This window comes from Puma concolor, chromosome D2, assembly GCF_028749965.1.
Source record: "Puma concolor isolate L17-30 chromosome D2, mPumCon1.1.hap2, whole genome shotgun sequence".
NCBI classification, from domain to species: domain Eukaryota; kingdom Metazoa; phylum Chordata; class Mammalia; order Carnivora; family Felidae; genus Puma; species Puma concolor.
In genome coordinates, this window is record NC_141677.1 from 33082476 (window position 1) to 33105076 (window position 22601).

The 22601-nt window shown below is 47.7% G+C and overlaps 1 protein-coding gene across 6 annotated transcripts in view; it reads left to right on the forward strand.

Annotated features, from left to right (window-relative positions):
• CDH23 (cadherin related 23) overlaps nucleotides 1-22601 on the forward strand; it is a 418091-nt gene that overhangs the window by 28684 nt on the left and 366806 nt on the right. For all 6 annotated transcript variants that reach the window (XM_086679923.1, XM_086679917.1, XM_086679919.1 and 3 more), the window contains exon 2: nucleotides 20930-21001. In XM_086679923.1, the coding sequence (XP_086536049.1) occupies nucleotides 20935-21001 (67 nt within the window). In that variant the 5' untranslated portion in view covers nucleotides 20930-20934. The remainder of the gene's footprint in view (nucleotides 1-20929; nucleotides 21002-22601) is intronic.

The following is a 22601-nucleotide window of genomic DNA, read 5'->3' on the forward strand; positions in this document are numbered from 1 at the left end:
GACGTATATCTTCATTTCTCTTAGGTATATACCTAGAAGTGCTGGGACATCTGGTGGCTCTGTTTAATCGTTTGAGGAACAGCCAGACTATTTTAAAGTGGCTGCAACACTATATTCCCATCAGCAATGTAGGAGGGTTTGATTTCTCCACATCGCCTCCAACGCTGTTATTATCTGTCTTTTTGATTATGGCTATACCAGTGAGTGTGAAGGACTATCTCATTGTGGTTTTGATTTGCATTTCCCTCCCGACTAATGATATTGAGCATCTTTTCACGTGCTTGTTGGCTGTTGGTACATCTTCCTTAAAGAACCGTCTGTTCAGATCCTTTGCTCATCTTTTAATTGTCTTTTTACTGTTGAGTTGTAAAAGTTCCTTTTATAGTCTAGATAGGTCCCTTATTAGATATGCGATTTGCAAACATTTTCTTCCATTCTGTGGGGGCTGTCTTTTCACTTCTTTGATCGTGTTCTTTGCAGCAAAAAAAAAAAAAAAATTAATTTTGATGAAGTCCAGTTGAATCTATTTTTTTCTTCTATTGCTTGTGTTTTTGGTGTCCTAAGAAACCATCGATGAATCCAGGGTCATGAGTTTACACTGACTTTTCTTCTAAGAGATTTTAGTCTTGGCTCTTTCATTTAGGTCTTTGATCCATTTCGAGTTAATTTTTTTATATGGAGTGAGGTAAGGTCCAGCTTTATTCTTTTGCTTGCAGCTATCCAGTTCCAGTACTGTTGGTTAAAAAAGACTGATTTTCCCCAGTTGAATGTTCTTGGCATCCTTGACGAAAATCAGTGGAACATAGACACATGGTTTGATTTCTGAACTCTCAATTCTACTCCATTGATCTGTATGTCTATCCGTATACCTTTGGTTCTTCTGATGAGTGTTGCATGTATTTCCATTTATTTGTGTCGTCTTTAATTTCTCTCATCAGTGTTTTTCACCTCTTTGGTTAAAATTATTCCCAGGTATTTTATTGTTTTTGATGCAATTGTAAATGGGATTGTTTCCTTAATTTCTTTTTCTACTAGTATATAGAAATGCAACAGATTTCTGTACATTGATCTTGTATCCCACAACTTTCCAAAATTCATTTATTAGTTCTAATAGCTTTTTTGGTGGAGTCTTTAGGGTTTTCTCTATATAGTATCATGTCCATCTGTAAATAGTGACAGTTTTACTTCTTCCTTACCAACTTGGATGCCTTTTTGTTCTTTCTTCTTTGATGCTCTGTTAGAACTTCCAGTATTGTGTTGAATAAAATTGGACAGATTGGACATCCTTGTATTGTACCTGATCTTAGAGGAACAGCTTTCAGCTTTTTACCATTGAGTATGATGTTAGTTGTGGGCTTGTTGTATACGGCTTTTATTATGTTGAGGTATGTTCCCTCTATACCCACTGTGTTGTGGGTGTTGATCACGAATGGCTGTTGAGTTTTATCAGATTCTTTTTCTGAATCTATTGAGATGATCATATGACTTTTATCCTTCATTTTGTTAATGTTCTGTATCACATTGATTTGCAGATATTGAACCATCCTTGCTTCCCTGGAATAAGTCCCACTTGATCATGGTGAATGATCCTTTAAAGTATTGTTGAATTTGCTTTGCTGATATTTTGTCGAGCATTTTTGCATGTGTGTTCATCAGGGATATTGGTCTGTAATTTTCTTTTTTTCGTGGTATGTTTTTCTAGTTTGCAATCTGGGTAATGTTGGCCTTGTAGAATGAATTTGGAAGTGTTCCTTCCACTTCAGTTTTTTGAAATAGTTTGAGAAGGACAGGTGTGAGCTCTTCTTTAAATGTTTGGTAAGTTCACCTGTGAAGCCATCTGGTCTTAGACATTTGTTTGTTGAGGGTTTTTGAATTACTGACTCAACTTCATTACTAGAAATTAGTCTATTCAGATTTTTAATTTGTCCCTTACTAAGTCATGGAAGATTGTATGTTTCCAGGAATTTATCCATTTCTTTTAGGTTGTCTAATTTGTTGGCATATAATTTTTCTTATAATATTATACTCCTTTTGCATTCCTATGGTGTCGGTTAACTTCTCTTTTATTTCTGATTTTATTTATTTGAGTCCACTGTTTTTTCTTGATGAGTCTGGCAAAGTTTTATCAATTTTGTTTATCTTTTCAAAGAGCCAGCTCTTCGCTTCATTGGTCTTGTCTATTGTTTCGTAGTCTCTATTTTATTTTTTATTTTGTTATTTTATTTTCACTCTGAATTTATTATATTTTTCCCCTTCTACTAACTTTGGACTTTGTTTGGTCTCCTTTTTCTAGTTCCTTTACATGTAAGCTGAGATTATGTAGTTGAGATTTTTCTCGTGTCTTGAAGTAGACCTGTATTGCTATAAATTTCCCTCTTTGAACTGCTTTAGCTGCATCTCATAGATTTGGGGACATTGTGGTTCCACTTTCATTTGTGTCAAGGTATTTTTTGAATTCCTCATTGATTTCTTTATTGACCCGTTGATTTTTAGTAGCATGTTGTTTAGCCTCTATAGGTTTGTGTTTTATCCCTTCTTCTTTTTTTGTAATTGCTTTCTATTTTCATAGCATTGTGGTCATAAAAGATGCTTTATATGATGTCAGTATTTTTTAAAAATGTTTTGATATTTTTATTTATTTTTGAGAGAGAGAAACAGAGCATGAGTGGGGGAGGGGCAGAGAGAGAAAGGGACACACATACAATCTGAAGCAGGCTCCAGACTCTGAGCTGTCAGCATGAACTGCGAGATCATGACCTGAGCTGAGGTTGGATGCTTAACCAATGAACCACCCAGGTACCCTTATATGATGTCAGTCTTATCAAATTTATTGAGTCTTGTTTTGTGGCTTAACATGATATACCTTTTTTAAATTACTTAATTTTTATTTTTTTAAATGTTTATGTGTTTATTTTGAGAGAGAGAGAGAGTGGGGGAGGGGCAGAGAAGGAGAGAGGGAATCCCAAGCAGGCTCCATGCTGTCAGTACAGAGCCTAACATGGGGCTGTGAGATCATGACCTGAGGCAAAATCAAGAATCAGACGCTTAACTGACTTAGCCACCCAGGTGCCCCTAACATGATATATCTTGGAGTATGTTCCACATGCACTTGAATATGTATTCTACTATTTGGGGATGGAATGTTCTACATGCATCTATTAAGTCCCTCTGATCTAATGTGTCAGTTAAGGCTATTGTTTCCTTGTTGACTTTCTGTCTGGATGATCTGTCCATTGGTGTAAGTGGGACGTTAAATCCCCTACTATTACCGTATTGTTGTCACTTTCTCTCTTTTTAACACATTCTAAAAGCACTACATTTTTTACTGTCATCCTCCACATTTTATAGATATCATTTTTTACATATTTTTATTTTGTGTATCCCTTTATTATTGTAGATGTAGTTGATTTTACTATCTTTTAACCTCCGTACTACCTTTATGAGTGATTGATACACATACTGTTAGCATATATTTGCTTTTGCTTTGATCTGCAGAATTTTTTCTTTTCATAATCTTCCTACTTTTAGTTGTGGCCTTTTCTTTTTTTTTCATTTTTTTCATTTTTTTTTATTTTTTAAAATTTACATCCAAATTAGTTAGCCTATAGTGCAACAATGATTTCAGGAGTAGATTCCTTAATGCCCCTTACCCATTTAGTCCATCCCCCTTCCCACAACCCATCCAGTAACCCTCAGTTTGTTCTCCATATTTATGAGTCTCTTCTGTTTTGTCCCCTCCCTGTTTTTAGATTATTTTTGTTTCCCTTCCCTTGTGTTCATCTGTTTTGTCTCTTAAAGGCCTCCTATGAGTGAAGTCATAAGATTTTTGTATTTCTCTGACTAATTTCACTTAGCATAATACCCTCCAGTTCCATCCATGTACTTGCAAATGGCAAGGTTTCATTCTTTTTGATTGCTGAGTAATACTCCATTGTATAGATATACCACATCTTTTTTATCCATTCATCCATCGATGGACATTTGGGCTCTTTCCATACTTTGGCTATTGTTGATAGTGCTGCTATAAACATGGGGGTGCATGTGTCCCTTCGAAACAACACACCTGTATCCCTTGGATAAATGCCTAGTAGTGCAATTGCTGGGTCATAAGGTAGTTCTATTTTTAGTTTTTTGAAGAACCTCCATACTGTTTTCCAGAGTGGCTGCATCAGCTTGCATTGCCACCAATAATGCAAAAGAGATCCTCTTTCTCTGCATCCTCACCAACATCTGTTGTTGCCTGAGTTGTTCATGTTAGCCATTCTGACAGGTGTAAGGTGGTATCTCATTGTGGTTTTGATTTGTATTTCCCCAATGATGAGTGCTGTTGAGCATTTTTTCATGTGTCAGTTGGCCATTTGGATGTCTTCCTTGGAGAAATGTCTATTCATGTCTTTTGCCCATTTCTTCACTGGATTATTTGTTTTTTGGGTGTTGAGTTTAATAAGTTCTTTATAGATTTTTGGTACTAACCCTTTATCTGATATGTCATTTGCAAATATCTTCTCCCATTCTGTTGGTTGCCTTTTAGTTTTGTTGATTGTTTCCTTTGCTGTGCAGAAGCTTTTTATTTTGATGAGGTCCCAGTAGTTCATTTTTGCTTTTGTTTCCCGTGCCTCCAGAGACATGTTGAGTAAGAAGTTGCTGCGGCCAAGATCAAAGAGGTTTTTGCCTTTCTCTTCGAGGATTTTGATGGCTTCCTGTCTTACATTTAGGTCTTTCATCCATTTTGAGTTTATTTTTGTGTATGGTGTAAGAAAGTGGTCCAGGTTCATTCTTCTGCATGTCGCTGTCCAGTTTTCCCAGCACCACTTGCTGAAGAGACTGTCTTTATTCCATTGGATATTCTTTCCTGCTTTGTCAAAGATTAGTTGCATACGTTTGTAGGTCCATTTCTGGGTTCTCTATTCTGTTCCATTGATCTGAATGTCTGTTCTTGTGACAGTACCATACTGTCTTGATGATTACAGCTTTGTAGTATAGCTTGAAGTCTGGGATGGTAATGCCTCCTGATTTGGTTTTCTTTTTCAAGATTGCTTTGGCTATTCAGGGTCTTTTCTGGTCCATATAAATTTTAGGATTATTTGTTCTAGCTCTGTGAAGAATGCTGGTGTTACTTTTTTTTTTTTAATTTTTTTTTCAACGTTTATTTGTTTTTTGGGGGGGACAGAGAGAGACAGAGCATGAACGGGGGAGGGGCAGAGAGAGAGGGAGACACAGAATCGGAAACAGGCTCCAGGCTCTGAGCCATCAGCCCAGAGCCCGACGCAGGGCTCGAACTCACGGACCGCGAGATCGTGACCTGGCTGAAGTCGGACACTTAACCGACTACACCACCCAGGCGCCCCTGCTGGTGTTAGTTTGATAGGGATTGCATCGAATATGTAGATAGCTTTGGGGAGTATCGACATTTTTTTTTTATTTAAAAAATTTTTTTTAACGTTTTATTTATTTTTGAGACAGGGAGAGACAGAGCATGAACAGGGGAGGGTCAGAGAGAGGGAGACACAGAATCTGAAACAGGCTCCAGGCTCTGAGCTGTCAGCACAGAGCCCGACGCGGGGCTCGAACTCACGGACCGTGAGATCGTGACCTGAGCCGAAGTCGGCCACTTAACCGACTGAGCCACCCAGGCGCCCCTAGTATCAACATTTTAACAATATTTGTTCTTGCTATCCAGGAGCATGGAATCTTTTTCCATTTTTTTTTGTGTCTTCTTCAATTTCTTTCATAAGCTTTCTATAGTTTTCAGTGTGTAGATTTTTCACCTCTTTGGTTAGATTTATTCCTAGGTATTTTATGGTTTTTTGTGCAACTGTAAATGGGATTTATTCCTTGATTTCTCTTTCTGTCACTTCATTGTTGGTGTATGGGAATACAACCGATTTCTGTGCATTGATTTTATATCCTGCAACTTTGCTGAATTCATGAATCAATTCTAGCAGTTTTTTGGTGGAATCTTTTGGGTTTTCCATATAGAGTATCATGTCATCTGTGAAGAGTGAAAGTTTGACCTCCTCCTGGCCGATTTGGATACCTTTTATTTCTTTGTGTTGTCTGATTACAGAGGCTAAGACTTCCAGTACTATGTTGAATAACAATGGTGAGAGTGGACATCCCTGTCTTGTTCCTGACCTTAGGGGGGAAGCTCTCAGTTTTTCCCCATTGAGGATGATATTAGCATTGGGTCGTTCATATATGGCTTTTATGATCTTGAGGTATGCTCCTTCTATCCCTACTTTCTTGAGGGTTTTTATCAAGAAAGGATGCTGTATTTTGTCAGATGCTTTCTCTGCGTCTATTGAGAGCATCATATGGTTCTTGTCCTTTCTTTTATTGATGTGATGAATCACATTAATTGTTTTGCGGATATTGAACCAGCCCTGCATCCTAGGTATAAATCCTGCTTGGTCGTGGTGAATAATTTTTTTAATGTATTGTTGGATCCAGTTGGCTAATATCTTGTTGATGTGGCCTTTTCTGCCTAAGGAAGTTGCTATCACATTTCTTGTAAGGCCAATTTAGTAACTTTGGTGAGCTCCTGTAACTTTTATTTGTTTGGGAAACTCTTTCTCTCTCCCACAGTTCTGAATGATAACTTTGTCAGGTAGAGGATTCTTGGTTGTAGGTTTTTTATCCTTCTAGCACTTTGAATATATCCTGCCCCCTCCCTTCTGGCCCACAGGGTTTCTGCTAGAAAATCAGCTGATAGCCTTATGGCTACATAATTATTTGCTTTTCTCTTGTTGCTTTTACGTTTTACTCTTTATCTTTAATTCTCATCATTTTAATTATTATGTGTTTTGGTGTGGACCTCCTTGGGTCTACGTGATTTAGAATTTTCTATCTTCTCAGACCAGGATATCTGTTTCTGTCCCCAGGTTAGGCAAGTTTTCAGTTATTTTTTTTTCAAGTAATTTTGTCACTCTCTCTCTCTTCTTCTTTTGGTTCCTCTGTAATGCAAATGTTAGTATGCTTGATGTCCCTGAGTGTCTTAACCTGTCCTTATTAAAAAATATTTTTTTCTGGGCGCCTGGGTGGCTCAGTCGGTTGAGCGTCCGACTTCGGCTCAGGTCATGATCTCATGGTCTGTGAGTTCGAGCCCCACGTCGGGCTCTGTGCTGAGAGCTCGGAGCCTGGAGCCTGCTTTGGATTCTGTGTCTCCCTCTCTCTGACCCTGCCCCGTTCACGCTCTGTCTCTCTCTCTGTCTCAAAAATAAATAAACATTAAAAAAAATTTTTTTTTTCTTTTTGTTGTTCAGCTTTGGTGCTCTTCCCTACCCACCTTCTAGTTTGTTGATCTGTTCTGAGTCCTCTGATCTGCCGTGGATTCCCTCTAATATATTATTCATTTCAGCTACTATATTCTTCAGGTCTGCTTGGTTCTTTTATGTATTCTCTATCCCTTTGTTGAAGTTCTCACTGAGTTTTTCCACTCTTCTCTCGAGTGCAGTGGGCATCTTTATGATCATTACTTTGCACACGTTATCAGGTAGCTTGCTTATCTACATTTTGTTTATTTCTTTTTCTGAGGTTTTCTCTTGCTCTTTCATTCAGAACATATTTCTCCATCTCCTTATTTTGTCTGACTCTCTGTGTTTGTTTCTACGTGTTAGGTAGGTCAGCTACATACCCTCATCGTGAAAGTAGTGGCCTTATGCAGAAGAAGTCTTGCGAGACCCAGCAGCACAGTCTCCCCCGGTTTCCACAACCGGGCCCTCCAGGGGTGTCCTCTGTGTGGACTGCATGGTGTGACTGGGCCTTGACTGGGCAGGCCCAACCCTTGGCTTGGCTGTGGCAATGACTCGGTGCCACTGCTGTGGGTACATGGCGGGCAGGGCCGGCCCCGGTGTGGTTGGTTGAGAGGCCCGACTGTCGTTGACTATGAGCTGTTCGTTTTCACTGTTATAAACAATGCTCCGTAAACATCCTCAAAACAGAGCCCTGTGCCCTGATTCTGATGATCTCCTTAGGGAAATTTCCTATTAGTCGAATTGCTAAGTCAAAAGGTATGAATGCTTTTAAGGCCGTGGTTTGTTTGTGCCAAATGGCCTCCCACAAAGTTGTACCACTTATGCTAGAGGAGATTTTCATCAAAAAAAAAAAAAAATTGCCGTGTGGAATAGTCTGACTGAAAAGCAGAAGGATTCGCTGTTTTACCTTTTAGGGCCTCTTCCTGTTTCCATGTTCCGATTTCTTGCATCAGGGGAGACAGCAAGGCTTGTGCAGAGAAGATTGTCAAAGGGAGCCCACCCTTTGACAGAACCTTCCTCCACACCTTCTCTCCTTGGCCTTCACCTGGCCAGATGTCTGGGTCTCCCACCCACCCGTGACTTTAATGGTGTCGGGGAGACAGACAAGCAACCAGAGGATAACTCTTCATCTACAAAATGTGTTGAGAGGTATGAAAGGCAAGAGCAGGGTACAGTGAGAAAAAAAATAAGGGTGACCAACTGTCATAGTGGTTAGGGAAGGCCTCCCTGAGCAGGGGACAATTAAACTGACGTACGACAAAATAGGGGTCAGAGTGTGGTGTGTGGGGGAACTTCACATGTGGTGACTGGGCTGCTTTGCAGCTGGTGGTCCCCATAAGTTTATTCTTTATATTTTTAAAGTAGGCTTCACACCCAATGCAGTGCTTGAACTTACGACCCTGAGGTCAAGTCAGATGCTCTACCTACTGAGCCAGCCAGATGCCCCACCCCCCACCCCCCATAAGTCTATTCTGATTGGACCGGGCCCTGATACGATCGGTATGCCTGACTCTACTGACGGCTTATTAATTTTTTTTCTTAGTAATAACATGAGAGGAGCCTTTTATTTATAATAAATAAATATAATTAAATATGATAATAAATAACATTTTATTTATTTTATGTATACATATCATATTTTATTATGGCAGGATTTACAAAATGTAAATTTTGCCATTGAGTCATTTTTAGCATTTTTTATTGCAGCAAAATACGTATAACAAAATATACCATTTTAACCATTTTTTAAAAATGTTTAATTTTGGGGCGCCTGGGTGGCTCAGTCGGTTGAGCATCCGACTTCAGCTCGGGTCATGATCTCACAGTCTGTGAGTTTGAGCCCCATGTCAGGCTGTGCTGACAGCTCAGAGCCCGGGGCCTGTTTCAGATTCTGTGTCTCCCTCTCTCTCTGACCCTCCCCCATTCATGCTCTGTCTCTCTCTGTCTCAAAAATAAATAAACGTTAAAAAAAATTAAAAAAAAATAAAATAAAATGTTTATTTTTGAGAGAAAGAGAGAGGGCAAGTGGAGTAGGGGCAGAGAGAGAGGGGGACAGAGGATCTGAAGCAGGCTCCGTGCTGACAGCAGAGAGCCTGATGCAGGGCTTGAACTCACAAACCCTGAGATCGTGACCTGAGCTGAAGTTGGACGCTTAACCGGCTGAGCCACCCAGGTGCCCCTTAACCATTTCTAAGTATATAGTTCAGTGGCATTAAGTACATTCACACTGTTATGCAACCTTCACCACCATCCATCTCCAGAACTTTTCATCACCCCAGACTGAAACTCTGCACCTGTTGAACAATAACTCCTCCTTTTGCCACCCCTACCCCCAGCCTCTTGTAACCACCATTCAACGTCTCTCTGAGTCTGACAACTCTAGGTACTTCATATAAATGGAACCATACGCTCATTGTCCTTTTGCGACGGGGCTTACATCTCTTGGCATAATGTCTTCAAGGTTTATCCATGTCATAGTATGTGCCAGAATGTCGTTCCTTTTTAAGACTAAACAATATTCCATTATATGTGTATACCACACTTGGGGGTATCCATTCATCTACTGATGGACATTTGGGTTCTTTCCACCTTTGGCTATTGTGAATAATGCTGCTATGAACATGGGTGTACAAATATTTGCTCAGGTCCTTATTTCCAATTCTTTTGCATATATGCCAGAAGTGGAATCTCTGGCTCGTATGGTAATTCTATGCTTAATTTCTTGAGGAACCACCGTACTGTTTTCTACAATGGCTACACTGTTTTATATTCCCCCTGAGCAATACACAAGGGTTCCCATTTTTCTACATTCTTTCCAACACTTATTTTATGTTTTCTTTTTTTTTTTTTTTTAATTTTTTTTTTCAACGTTTATTTATTTTTGGGACAGAGAGAGACAGAGCATGAACGGGGGAGGGGCAGAGAGAGAGGGAGACACAGAATCGGAAACAGGCTCCAGGCTCTGAGCCATCAGCCCAGAGCCTGACGCGGGGCTCGAACTCACGGACCACGAGATCATGACCTGGCTGAAGTCGGACGCTTAACCGACTGCGCCACCCAGGCGCCCCTATGTTTTATTTTTTTTAATAGCTATCCTAATGAGTGAGAAGTGGTCTTTCATTGTGATTTTTATTTGCATTTCTCCAATAACTAATGATGTTGAGCATTGTTTCATGTGTCCCTTGGCCATTTGTATATTTTCTTTGGAGTAATGTATATTTAAATTTTTTGCTTATTTTTGACTTAGATTTTTTATTGTGCTGTTGAGTTTTAGGAGTTCTTTATATATGATAGATACTAATCCCTTATCAGATAGGTGATTTACAGATATTTTCTACGTGTTAGGTACAGATATTTTCTACGTGTTGATAGTGTCCTTTGATGCATGGAAGTTTTTCATTTGAATGAAGTCCAGTTTATTTAACTTTATTGCCTGTGCTTCTCGTGTTATCTCCTTGAAATCATTGCCAAATCTAATCGTGAAGCTTTCCCTCTGTTCTCTTACATGGTTATATATATTTTGTAGTATTGGTATTGTAGTCCCTACCAAACCACTACAACAATCATTTATGCTTACTTATGTCTGTGGGTCAACAGGAGGGTCAGCAAATCTAGGCTAGGGTCAGCAAATCATTAACATGATTCTGGGCCGTGTGTGGTTTCAGTCTGCTCACTCTGCCTGGGGTGTGCTCATCTCAGGTTGACAGGCAGGAATTCAAGAGGCACGCTCCTCTGCGTATGATTCCTGTGCCTCCACTAGTATGGAGGTGGGCCAAAACATCCATTGGTCCAGATGAGTCATACGGCCAAGCCCAGCTTAAAAGGTGGGACAGCACACTGCCTACCATGAGACCCCAAGATGGGTGCAGATGTGTAATCCTATGCAGAGTGAAGGCTTGGGACCGATCATTTGATCAACCACAGTGATGGCCAAGGGTTAGGAATGAACTTGGCAGGGGTGAGGCTTAGAGAGGGCAAGTGTGCCCAAAATATGATGATCATGAGGCTAAGGAGGAAACTGCCACTTACTGGCTGTATAAAATGTGTTTGTTAACTGAACGAAAAAGAAAAAGAGTGTATCAGTGGAGGTAAGCTTACTGAGGCAAGAAAGGGGAGCATGGGAACCTCTTTGGAGAAGAAATTGGGTCACTGTAGGATATGTTAAGTGTTAGCGACCTACCCAGGAGGGGATGTTAAGTGGGCAAAGGCTGTATGGGATAAACTGGACTCTACTTGCAAGGAGCTGAGGGCCTTCTGGGAGAAGGAGGGCGTGTACAAGTCTAGCCCCCACAGCTGGAAGAGCTGCCTCCAGAAATGCAAACCCAAAAGCCAGGGGAGCTGAGGGTCCAGCTTCTAGCAGGGATCCAGGATGACTTTGTGGAAGAAGTGACAGAGCTGTGCCTTGAAGGCAGAACTGGAGGTGCAAGATGGAACCAGGTGGCACTTCGGATGGAGAGAACAGCCTGGCCAAGGACAGGGTGTGGTGACTGGCAGTGACCCCAGTGAGGGAGAGGGTGTACATTGCAGCAAGGTCACAGAGCCGGGCCAAGGTGTGTTGGTTTTCACCCTACTGGTGAGCCAGGGGGTAGGAGAAAGCCAACCTTGGTCAACTCCATTCTAGCTCCATGCCCCAATGGGGTGGCGGAATCTGAGGATCAGGATCCTTAGCTACCTTTTCTGGAACTTGAAAAAATAGTGACCACACAGCTCTGGGAAAGGTATGGGGACACGCCCTTCTGTAAGAGTTGGGGGGAATGCAACTTGGTGCATCCTCTTTGAGAGTAGTTTGTCAACAGCTATAAAACTATGAAAGTTTCCTTCTTCATATGGTGCGTGTAAATATAGGAACAAGGCTATTCATTGTGGCTTCATTTGTCAAATTGCAAAGTTAAAAACAACCTCGATGTCCATCAGCAGAGATAAGTTATGGTCCCCCCCCCCCCCCCCCCAACTACAACTGTTAAAAAGAGCAGGCTCTGTATGTTCTGAAACAGAACAGTCTTCGGGATATATCATCATGCGGCAAAACGGACTAGGATAGCACGGATACCGCTTAGATTTTTCTAAGAGAGGGAGAGACCTGTATGCACATACGATAGACACTTCAGGAACCCTCCATCCAGCGTCCTCTCTGGGAACATGCGAGCTTGGGTAGAAGGGAGACTCACTTCCTGCTGGGGCTACGCTAGAAGGGAGACTAACTTCCTGCTGGGGCTACGATGGAAGGGAGACTCACTTCCTGCTACACACCCTTTTGTATAGTTATTTACCATGTCTGTGCATTACTTCCAAAAAGAACAGACTAAAATAAAATATATTGCCTACGGAGTGACTTAAAAAAAAAAAAAAAAAACGTATAGGTCAAGGAGACTCAGATACCAGGCTTCACGTGGAGGATGCTGGGCCACTGTGGTGCCCCTCCTGGGATTCTCAGTCCTGCCTCACTCATCTACCATCCATGGGCATCAGTCAGTGGGAACTTTGGGGAGGGATCCAGGGGAGGGCACAAACACACTGATCTTTTCCCTCCTTACGGGAAAAGTCCCGCTTAGTGACCTCTCACAGCAGCCTCCCCTGACAGTGGCCTGGACGGGGTGGGCTTTGAAACATGGCCATCAGTGGCTGACAGTGGCTTGTCCGTTAGTGGCCCTAATGGTGTCATCTGCGGGCACCTCCTTGCACGCACGAACCCCTCCATGTGTAGTGGTGGTGAATAATCCCCAAATTGTATTTGATTTCTGCTGTGTATTTCTGTATTTCTATTCAAAGCTGAGTGCATCTGATTTTATGGGAATTCATAGCAGTTCAAACTAAATTGTGGCACCCTGCTGTGAAAATCTTTCACTCCTGAGAAACTGAAAAGCTGCTCAGATGTCCCCTCCTGCCCTTTCCCTCCCCCTCGGCTCCGTTTCTTCCTGTTCCCTTGCTTGCTGGATGGAAGGCACTGCCTCTCGCCACCCTGAGCACACCCTCGGTTCCTGCATCCCCTGACTGGGCTGCAGGGAGAGGTGGGAGATGGTAACCATCGAGGGCCCTGACCTGGGGGTTGAGCCCGGAATGCACCGATTTCCCAGAAGAGGGGAGTGTGTCCTTTGTGCCTGCGGCCACAAGGAACATGCTTTCCAGTCTCCATCCGGGAGACCAGGCTGTGATGGGCTGTCTTGGGTTTGGTCCAGAAGCATTTGGTGACACCCCTACAGATCGGGAGGAGCTGTATGATGAACCTGGCTTCCTCCAGCCTGGGGGAAGCAATGGGGACAGGAAGGAGGGGCCATCCAAGGTTGGGTCAGGGGCATCTTGAGGGCACATTTCGTTCGGGGATTCACTGGGCCCAGCTTTTGTGTGTGTGTGTGTGTGTGTGTGTGTGAGCGTAGGAGTACCTTCGGACACTTGTTTTTCTTTTCAGTTGTTAGTCCCCACCTTCAGCCTGGGGCCTGGTCTCTAAGGCCAGGTTTAGCTCATACTGGTACTTACAAGTCCCCATGGCTGGAACGCAGGGAAGTCCTCCTGAGGGTGGGCGTAATCAGAACAACCCCCCAATCTGCCCTGGTGTGGGAAGGTAACAGGACTGGGCTGGGAGGCAGGGGTCTCTGAGCTGGGACCGCCTCGCCCCCTGTCCAGGAGGGAGAGAGCCCCTTGTCCACGGAAGGGCCTGAGTAGTGGCAGAGGGGTGTTATTAGCCAGAGGAACTTTGAGGACCCTCCCAGCCCTAAGGGTCTCCTCCTGTAGTCACATCTGGGGTGTGGACTTCAGGGAGGCTCAGCAGAGCATAGGACAAAACTTTATTTTTTTAAATATAAATTTATTTTTATTTTTTTATTTTAGAGAAAGAGCATGAGCAGGAGAGAAGGGCAGAGAGAGAGAGGGAATCTTAAGCAGGTTCCACACTGAGCATGGAGCCTGATGCGGGGCTCAATCCCACGAACCTGGGATCGTGACCTGAGTCAAAATCAAGAGTTGGACGCTCAACGAACTGAACTACCCAGGTGTCTCTAGGAAAGATCACTCTTTCTTTCTTTCTTTCTTTCTTTCTTTCTTTCTTTCTTTCTTTCTCTTTCTTTCTTTCTTTCTTTCTTTCTTTCTTTCTTTCTTTCTTTCCTTCTTTCTTTCCTTCTTTCTCTCTTTCTTTCTCTCTTTCTTTCTTTTTTCTTTCTTTTTCTTTCTTAATGTTTATTTTTGAGAGAGACAGAGCACGAGCATGAGCAGGGGAGGAGCAGAGAGAGAGAGAGAGAGAGAGAGATGGAGGCACAGAATCCGAAGCAGGCTCCAGGCTCCGAGCCGTCCGCACAGAGCCCCGCGTCGAGCTCCAACTCACGAACTGTGAGATCACGACCTGAGCGGAAGTCGGACGCTCAACCGACTGAGCCAGCCCGACGCCCCTAGGAAAGAACTTCCTAATCAGAGTTGTGTATCTGTTCACATGCTGCTGCCGATGTTTTGGTAGGATGGACATTAGCTAAGTCTCTGGTTGTAAAAACGTTGGGTGTTCTAATAGAAGATTTGGAAAATGCGGTGAGTGTGTAGAAGAATGTGGAATCAGCTGTAACTGCACCTCTCAGATGAAACCGTTTCACCTAATAGTCCTGTCCGTGCACGCGCTGCCCCTACCCACAGACACACACATACCCATCCGTATGTGGTCCTCTGCTTCTTGTGGACATCACACAGTGGAACCAGTTCCCGCTGGGTGTCTGGGCTGCTCCCCTGGGCTGCCGCGAACATCGCTGGGGCTTAGCGTTCATGCGCCGCCATAATCATTTCCTCAGCTAAAGTTCTGGAAGTGGAATCGCTAGGCCACGCGTTGAGGGTGGCTCTTTGTAGGTTTTAAACATTGATGGATATTCTCAGCCAAGTTGCCTCGGCTCGAGGGTGTTGGGATCTTGGTGATCTCGTCTCTCTGGTGGCTCCAAGTACCACCTACACGCCGATGACCCCCACGTCTACGTCTGCATCTCTGGCCCCACCTCAGGCCTGACGTCTAGGTGGGGGTGTCCTCCTGCCTGTCCCACGATGCTGCTGGGTTCTCAACAGCCTTTCCAAGCTCACCGTGCCCCAAACTGAACTTCTGCGCTCAGCTCTCAGCTCGTTCCCCCTGCTGCCTCCTCCCAGCTGGGTAGCAGCAACTCCATCCTTCCGGGCGCCTGGGCCAAACCCTCAGGCTCGGTCCTTTCTCACACGGCCTCGTCTTCTCCAGTAGGAGACCCTCTCAGCTCTACCTCGACACATGCCAGACCCCACACCCTCCACCCCAGTCTCTGGCCAGAGCCCTCAGATGTCTGGCCGCCACACCGGTCTGCCTGCTTCTGCCCTTGCCCCTGCAGTCAGTCCCCAGTAGTGCGGCCAAGTGCTCCAGTAAAACTTGACTCTTGCACGGCACTCTCGGGTGGCTTAGGACCATGACTCCCACGTGACTCCCATCAGTGATGGGCCCATTGTGTCTGTGGCCTCGTCTCCTGCCGCTCTCCCCCACCATGTACCCAGTTACAGCCCCGCTGGCCTCCTTTCCATGTGCGTTAGCACCCTCTTGCCTCAGGGCCTTTGCACAGGCTGTTGCCTCTGCCTGGAAGATGGCTAACCGCATGGCTCACTCTCCTGCTTCCTCACTGTTTGTTCATATAGCACCTTCAGTGATAGGCAGACTACCCTCACCCCGTTCCTTGCCTCTCTCCTTAGTACTTATTCCCAAGCACGCCGTAGAACTTGCCCACCTACGCCGTCTGTGTTGGTCTCTCCTGGAAGTGTCAGCCCCCACCCCGGAAAGGTCCTCAGCTTGTTTCCTTCTGTGCGCTTGTGTCTAACACAGTGCCTGGCACACGGCAAGTAATGTCAGGGCAGACGCGTGCGGTGGGGCCAGACCCGGCTTAGAAGCCTCTCCTTGCAGCTCCCCGGCCCTTGGGGGTGTAAATGGAGGCTATGATTGGGGAGGTGATTCCCAGGTGGGGTGACTCCCTAGATGCTGTAACCGTGCCACCTGCCGGAACATCCCCTGTGGCCCTCAGCCCAGGCCCGCGTGAGCAGCAGGTTTTTACAGGTTGATCACAGGAGAAGGCACAGGCCAGTGTGGGTCGCGTTGCTGCCTCGAGTACGGCTGTCTTTGCAGTCTGCTCCCTCCAGGGACAGAGGTGGTAACCTCTCGGGGATGGTGCCGGAGAGGGCCATGTGGGAGGAGGAGGCGGGGGGCTTGGTCACCTCTGATGGTGCAGACGTTGTCTTATTGGTAGCGGTTCTCGGGCCAAGGCCTGTGAGATGCCAATACGCCAGAAAGGCAGGCTAAATAGGAACCCACTTCCCGGCCCTGGCTGTCCCCCTTCTTCCTGGCACACGCACTCGGCCTTGCTGCTGGCTCTTGTATCCTGTGGCTGTGAAGCAGTTGTAAGGGTCGGGGCTGAGCCTGGGCGACCAACTTTTGACGGCCATCGGAATGGGGTTCGAATCCCGACCTGGCCACTTATCAGCTGTGTGACCGTGGGCAGGTCACTCAAACTCTCCGAGCCCCAGCACGGACAGCACGTCGCCCGCCGCAGTGACTGGCACGTCACGTGCACTCGGCAAACGTTAACACTGTGCAGCCCGCATCTCACCTCCTCTGGAAGGTTCAGGACTTCTCTTTCCATGGCCTTGGGCAGCAATGGTCTCTATCATTTATTTGACACCTGGCACATGTTCGTAGCCATCCTCCCCCAGGGCCTGGCCCCGGGCTTAGCATGAAAGAGGCTGTTGAGAACTGACAGCCCGACGACTCTGAGGCCTGGTTCTGTGTCTTCTTGGCAGTGGGTATGTTTGAGGGATTTCTGGAAGTCTTCCTGCAAGGATGGGCTGTAAGCCAGGTCCCTGAGAGATTTGGGGGCAGCCAGCCCTGACCCTGCTCCTACCCCTGGGGCACGTCTCTGGCACTTATCCCAGGCCCAGAGCAGAACCCCCACACGGAAGGCTGTGTGTCTGTGTTTCCTGGTTCGGTGGGGGCAGGTGAGGGTTGGTAGGAGCCCAGGCCCCATCCTGAGGTGGAGGAGGTCACGCAGCTCTGCCGGGTGGGAGGTGGGAGGGCTGGGAGGTTGGAGAACAGCCGTTGCACAGGGCAGGGCGAGGTCAGGCTCTCCCGGGGGACACAGGCCACTTGCTGTGGCCCCAGTGTCAAGGGAATGCCTGCAGGCAATGCAGCATCCATTGCGACGCCTGGGCTGGAGGTTGGAACGCAGGGGCCTCTTCCCACTGCCGTTAGCCTCTCTCTCTGGGCCTTGCTTGCCTTCCTGTAGCCAGAGAGGCCAGAGAAAAGGCAAGAACTGGGATTTCAGGGAGAACCCGGTAGCAGGAGGGACCCACTTTTGCCAAGCTACTCTGCTTCACCCTTTGGAGCCGGGGTCCCCGCGACCTACGGTCTCGGCTCCCTTGCCCCAAGCTGAGGACAGAGTCAGCATGGAGCAGACATCACCCCTGCGTCTAACGGCTTCAGAGCTGCCCCCCGCCCCCGATCCTGCAGAATCAGGGCTGTGTTTGGCTGCCCGTAACCCACAGAAGAGAGGCGCCAAGGCAATGTGACTGCCTCCGGAGGGGAAGCAGACGTTTAAGGAGACAGGCTGGGGACAGTGTGCCTGGCAGTGTTGGAGCCCGAGCCAGCGTCGTGGAAATGATGCGTTTGGCACATGTGGGTGTGTTGTGCACAAGTGTGCACTGCTTTGCAGACGTTCATCCTGTGTCTATTGTGCATTGTACTCCCGAGGGAGGGGCTGTGCCTTCCCTTTTATCTGTTAGGAAACGGGGAATGGCGGGCAGCAGCGTGGCGTGATGGAATCAGTTCCAGTCCTGGAGTGACCTCTCTGGGCCTTGATTCCCTCATCTGAAAAATGGGGACAATACGTTATGGGGACACTTCAGAGGACTGAATAAAACAACACCTCTGAAAATCCTTGGTCTGTGGGAGTTGCCCTCGTAAGTGTTTATTTTCTTCCTTCCTTCCTTCCTTCCTTCCTTCCTTCCTTCCTTCCTTCCGCTGCAAACTTCGTGCAACACCTTGCAGAATGGCTACACTCCCCAGCTATTTGTGGATGATGTTCTTGGCAGATGTTGTTTAATTCTTATAACATCTGGTTTGGGAAGGCAGAGGGCTGGAGATTTTTTTGAAAAAAACACTCACTCACTAGGAGATGTCAGATTGTCACTTAATTGCTCTGTGCCTCGGTTTCTCCACTTGTAAATCAGGGATAATGCCAGCAATGCTGGCTAGCTTCTTTGTAGGATATGCTATGGCAATGCAGGATAACAGATGGAAAGTGGTTTGAACGTTTAGAAAAAGGCATCCCGCTCAACCTCGCTAGTAGTTAGGGAAATGCAAATTAAAGCAACAATGCCATACCATTTTTCATGCATCCAATTGGCAGCCATTTAAAAGAGGGATCACTTCCAGGTGGGCACAGAGGCCCTCTCATACGCTGCCGGAGGGAGCGGGAATTGCCACAACCTTTCCAGAAGGTAATACGGCGATGTCTAATAAAGGTTTACATACATGGCCCGGGTTGTATCTAATCCACCCAGTAATGCTGCAGCTGGAGAGCCAACTTCAAGAGCAACCAAGGTCCCGACACTATTATTTTCGGAGGGAGGCTCCTCGTGGCATTACCCGTGGTGGTGGGAACCTGGGAACACCCAAATGCCCAACAGTAGGGGATGCTTGTCTCTCTTGCAAACACCCATGCTCTGAACTATGATTTAGCTCCTAAAAAGAAGGGCGCGGATGTAGCAGTGTTGACGTGGAGGGTCATCCGTGAAATATCGTGATGTGAGAAGAGCAAGTTCCTTTTGTGTAGAGACAGTTCCATCATTCTAAAGATAAACACAGCCGCACCGCTCCATACGTGTGTGTAATGCGAACGGATTTGCTTGGGTGCAGGGAAGGACCCGGTAGGACGCGTGCCCAGCCCAACCCACCCACTCTGGCCATCAGACACGTCCTGTTTGGCTCCTACAAGTTGAATTATTTGCCAACATTTAAAAAGTGAATTCATAGAAAAAGCCCGATGGTCGGCTTTTCATTGAGAGAAATCAGAAGCCCTGGCCGCGCTGGGCCCACATCCCTCTTGGCCGGAACACATCAGCGGCTGCCCCTCTTGGACAGAGCCTGTGGCCTCTGAGTGGCCATCATCCCCACCCACCCGGTGTCTCCCTCATTTCTGTTCCTGGCCTGGCCCCTGGAGCATCTCAATTTGCATCCCTGTGATGCTGTTAACATTCCAAAGCTCAAGGGGGTGGAAATATAGGAATATATGAATGGGGGGGGGTCTGTCTTTTATTATTTAAATACATCTTAGGATCGTTTATTCTGCAAATTACCGTTTCATGCCTAGTAATCAGGACATCAGGGAAACAAATGTTAGAAGGGAAACCAAAGGGCGTCACGGGCCATTGCGTGTTGTATGTGGCAGGAACCCCGGTGGGGTCGTGTCACAGGCCACTCGGGCCACTCTGGGTCTGGAATTAAGGGATCTGAGCTTGTGGCTCTTTTGGAATCTCTCGCCCCTGGATCTTGCAGACATGTGGAAGTCTCTCCAGAGATCCCTTCCCTTCCGTTCCCTTCACCTCCCCGTGGCTTTCCTGGCCTCTCATCCACGAGGGAGGCGGCCGGTCAACTTAGGTCCAGATGCTGAGCCTGGTGCTCGCTAGCCGGGAGTCTCTGAGCAAGCTGTTGAACTGCAGGATGACGTGCAGGCCCTTGGCTAGGCCCTGCGGGGATGTGGAGGCGTGTGGGCTGTGTCCCTGTACTAACAGGGCTGGCATTTGAGAGGGCCGTGGCATCCCTAGCTGAGGAGCGTGGGCCCCTCCTGGCACCTCTGCTGGTCTCCGGGAGGCCTGTCCCTGAACTGCTGCAGGGCTGAGAAGGAACCAGAGGACCGTGGCCCTGCTGTAACAGGGCCACCACTATGGTGCGAGGTGCAGTCACCCTCCCCGACACTCTTCGAGGGATCTCGCCTCGCTGAGCCGCTGGGGGCTGGGCTCCAGATCTCGCTGGAGCTTTGCTCTGAGCCCCTAGAAATTTGGCCTCAGTGTTCTACAGACTTGCTGTGGAACGCTGTGCAGTTACCTCCCCTCTCTGTGCCACTCTGGACACTGCTGACTGCCGCCACCTTTCATATCCCAGATTATGAGATAGTAGGGTGGGTAGGAAAAGTGGGAAAAGACATGCCCATTGGGCACTTAGGCTGGGGGGATCCGGGGTGTTGGGCCTGCCAAGCCCGGTCTTAGACCCCTGACTGCCCGCTCAGCACCTATCTCCTATCCGTGTCCCCAGGCTACCCAAGCCCCATCACTCCTGGGGCTGCCATCCTGGAGGATGTAGGCAACGGCCCCTCCCCGCAAGGGGCCCAGAATGCCTCGGTCACGCATTCCTGTGCCTACCGCTTAGCCTCGCTCACTCTCTCGCTCGCTCGGCTGTGCAGCCAGCCTCATGAGGGCAGACGCACCGTTGCCCCTGCCCCCACCCCCAGGCCGCTGAGCTATACCCAGCCCTGGACGATACGAAACCAAGCGATGCAGACCCTCTCTTCTTTCCCACACCCGCCTCCCCACCACGTGAGTTGATTCCCTCCCTTCTTCCCAGGCCAATTCTCCCCGGAGCTGCAGGGGTGGGCAAGTGTAGGAGGGGCTCGGAGGGCAGGCTTCTCACCTCTCCTTCCTTGTGTCCCCAGGAGACATGAGGTGCCACGTTGCCACCGGCTGCCTCGTGGCCTGGCTGTTTGTGCTGATCTCCGGATGCCTGGGTAAGTCCGATCCTCTGCCCTTCCTGCCGCCGCCAGCGTGGGGTTTGTGCACTGGGAGGGGGCTGGGGGTGGGGCGCGGCTGCTCTGGGCCCGCAGACCTCGCCTTGCTGTGTGTGTGATTGCACACACACTTCCCTCTCTGGGCCTCGGTCGCTTCCGCAGCACTCACAGGACTGAAAATACCAGCCTCCCCGGGAGGGAAGGGGAGGAGCCTTGAGAAACAGGTGAGCTCCAGGGGAAGGAGGCATCTGTGACCGTGAACCCCTTCTGGGATGCAGGGAGTGGCTGCAGTGCTCTTCGGTTTCAGAGCTGTCTTTTGAGTACCTACTGTGTGAGGCTGTGTCTACTGTGCCCAGTTCTGGGGTACGGGGCAGTGACTCGTGCTCAGGGAGCCCCGAGCCTGGTGGGGGAGGAAGCCACAGCTAGGATTTACTACCTAGAAGGCAGGTGAGTATAGTGGTAAGAAGACGGACATGGCTCTGGAGAAGCCCATCAGAAGAAAAGATTGATTGGGCCTGTGGGGACAGGAGGGACTCAGCCAGAGGGAACATTTAATCGGGGCTTTGAAGACTGAGAAGTAGTTTTAGCGTAGGGAAACAGGAGGAAGGGAATCCCGGGAAGAAGGAACAGCTTGAGCGAATCGTGGTGGTGAGGTGCCCTTTCCCCTGGCGGGGAGGACCGGCCCTCCTTCCCCAGCGGCCAGATCAGCGTCAGCTCTGGTGGCCGCGGAGGAGGCCGGGAAAGGCCTGGGCATTTGCCTGTCCCTTGGCTCCTGGACAGCTGGTGGCAAGGAGCAAAGCAGCTCTGGACTGCGCTGAAGGAAGGTTAGGACTGCAGGCACGGCTGGCATGGTGTGCCCTGGGGCCAGCGTGTCCCCGGGGAAGAGCTGTGGGCCCGGCCTGCCTGGTGACACGGGCAAACATATTCCTGAGTGAGGCCAGCTCCTTCTGTCACTCCAGGGAGCTAGGGAGTCGCTGGAGGAAGCCAGCCTCCCACTGGCTGCCTGAGAGTCCCTTGAAGCTCCCCTCTCCTGGCCACTGTGTCTGGAAGGATCTCTGCTGGAATGCCTCTGTGATGGGGAGCTCACTTCCATCCAGGCAGCCCGGGATTACGGCGCAGTTTCACGGACTCTCAGGGGAGAGCTGGAGGCGCTCTCAGACCCTCTCTCGAGTCTTGACCTCCTTTGCAGAGAAACTGACACCTGGAGATGTTACTGGCCCGAGGTCATGCCAAGCAGGGCGTGGCTGAGCCTCAGTCATGGTCAGGATACTGCTCCCACGGCCATTGCAGGAGACCTCAGTGGGGGCACATGAGATCGGCTCTGACCCTCTGGCTTTGCTGGATGGTGGGGGAGTCAGGACACTCTCCTCAGCCGGCTCTATGACCTTGGACACTCATGCCCTTCCCCCGCTGTTAAGAAGAAATACATCGGGGCGCCTGGTGGCTCCGTCGGTTAAGCGTCTGACTCTTGATTTCAGTTCAGGTCATGATCTCATCATTTCCGAGTTTGAGCCCCACGTTGGGCTCTGTGCTGACAGTGCGGAGCCTGCTTGGGATTCTCTCTCTCCCCCTTGCTGCCTGCCCCTCCCGGGCTTGCACT